The 343-nt window shown below is 54.2% G+C and overlaps 1 protein-coding gene across 1 annotated transcript in view; it reads right to left on the bottom strand.

The window, feature by feature from the left end:
* EMH_0035160 (uncharacterized protein) overlaps window positions 1-261 on the bottom strand; it is a gene marked incomplete at both ends in the record, with an annotated part of 3,442 nt that extends 3,181 nt beyond the window's left edge. The window contains one exon of the mRNA XM_013494949.1: window positions 253-261. Within this exon, the coding sequence (XP_013350403.1) occupies window positions 253-261 (9 nt within the window). The remainder of the gene's footprint in view (window positions 1-252) is intronic.
* Window positions 262-343: the final 82 nt, after the last annotated feature.

The following is a 343-nucleotide window of genomic DNA, read 5'->3' as shown; positions in this document are numbered from 1 at the left end:
GCTGCTGCTGCTGCTGCTGCTGCTGCTGCTGCTGCTGCTGCTGCTGCTGTTGCTGCTGCTGCTGCTGATGGTGCTTTGGGGCTCTTCGCTTTTCTCTCTTCATATTTCTCCTGTTATATGTTTGCTGCTGCTGTTGCTGCTGCTACTGCTCCTGCTACTACTACTACTGTTGCTGCTGCTGCTGCTGCTGCTGCTGCTGCTGCTGCTGCTGCTGCTGCTGCTGCAGGTGTGAGTATGGGTAGTTTGGGTTACCTGACGCATTTCGAAGCAAAAGAAATGAAGACAGTTGCTGCTGCTGTCGCTACACAGCCCTTCTCTGTTACTCTCAGATGCAGGCTGCGTG

Source organism: Eimeria mitis, genomic scaffold (genome assembly GCF_000499745.2).
Source record: "Eimeria mitis Houghton genomic scaffold, Emh_scaff1349, whole genome shotgun sequence".
Classification (NCBI taxonomy): domain Eukaryota; phylum Apicomplexa; class Conoidasida; order Eucoccidiorida; family Eimeriidae; genus Eimeria; species Eimeria mitis.
The sequence above is the reverse complement of the archived record's forward strand: the minus strand, read 5'-3'. Positions and strand labels throughout refer to the sequence as shown.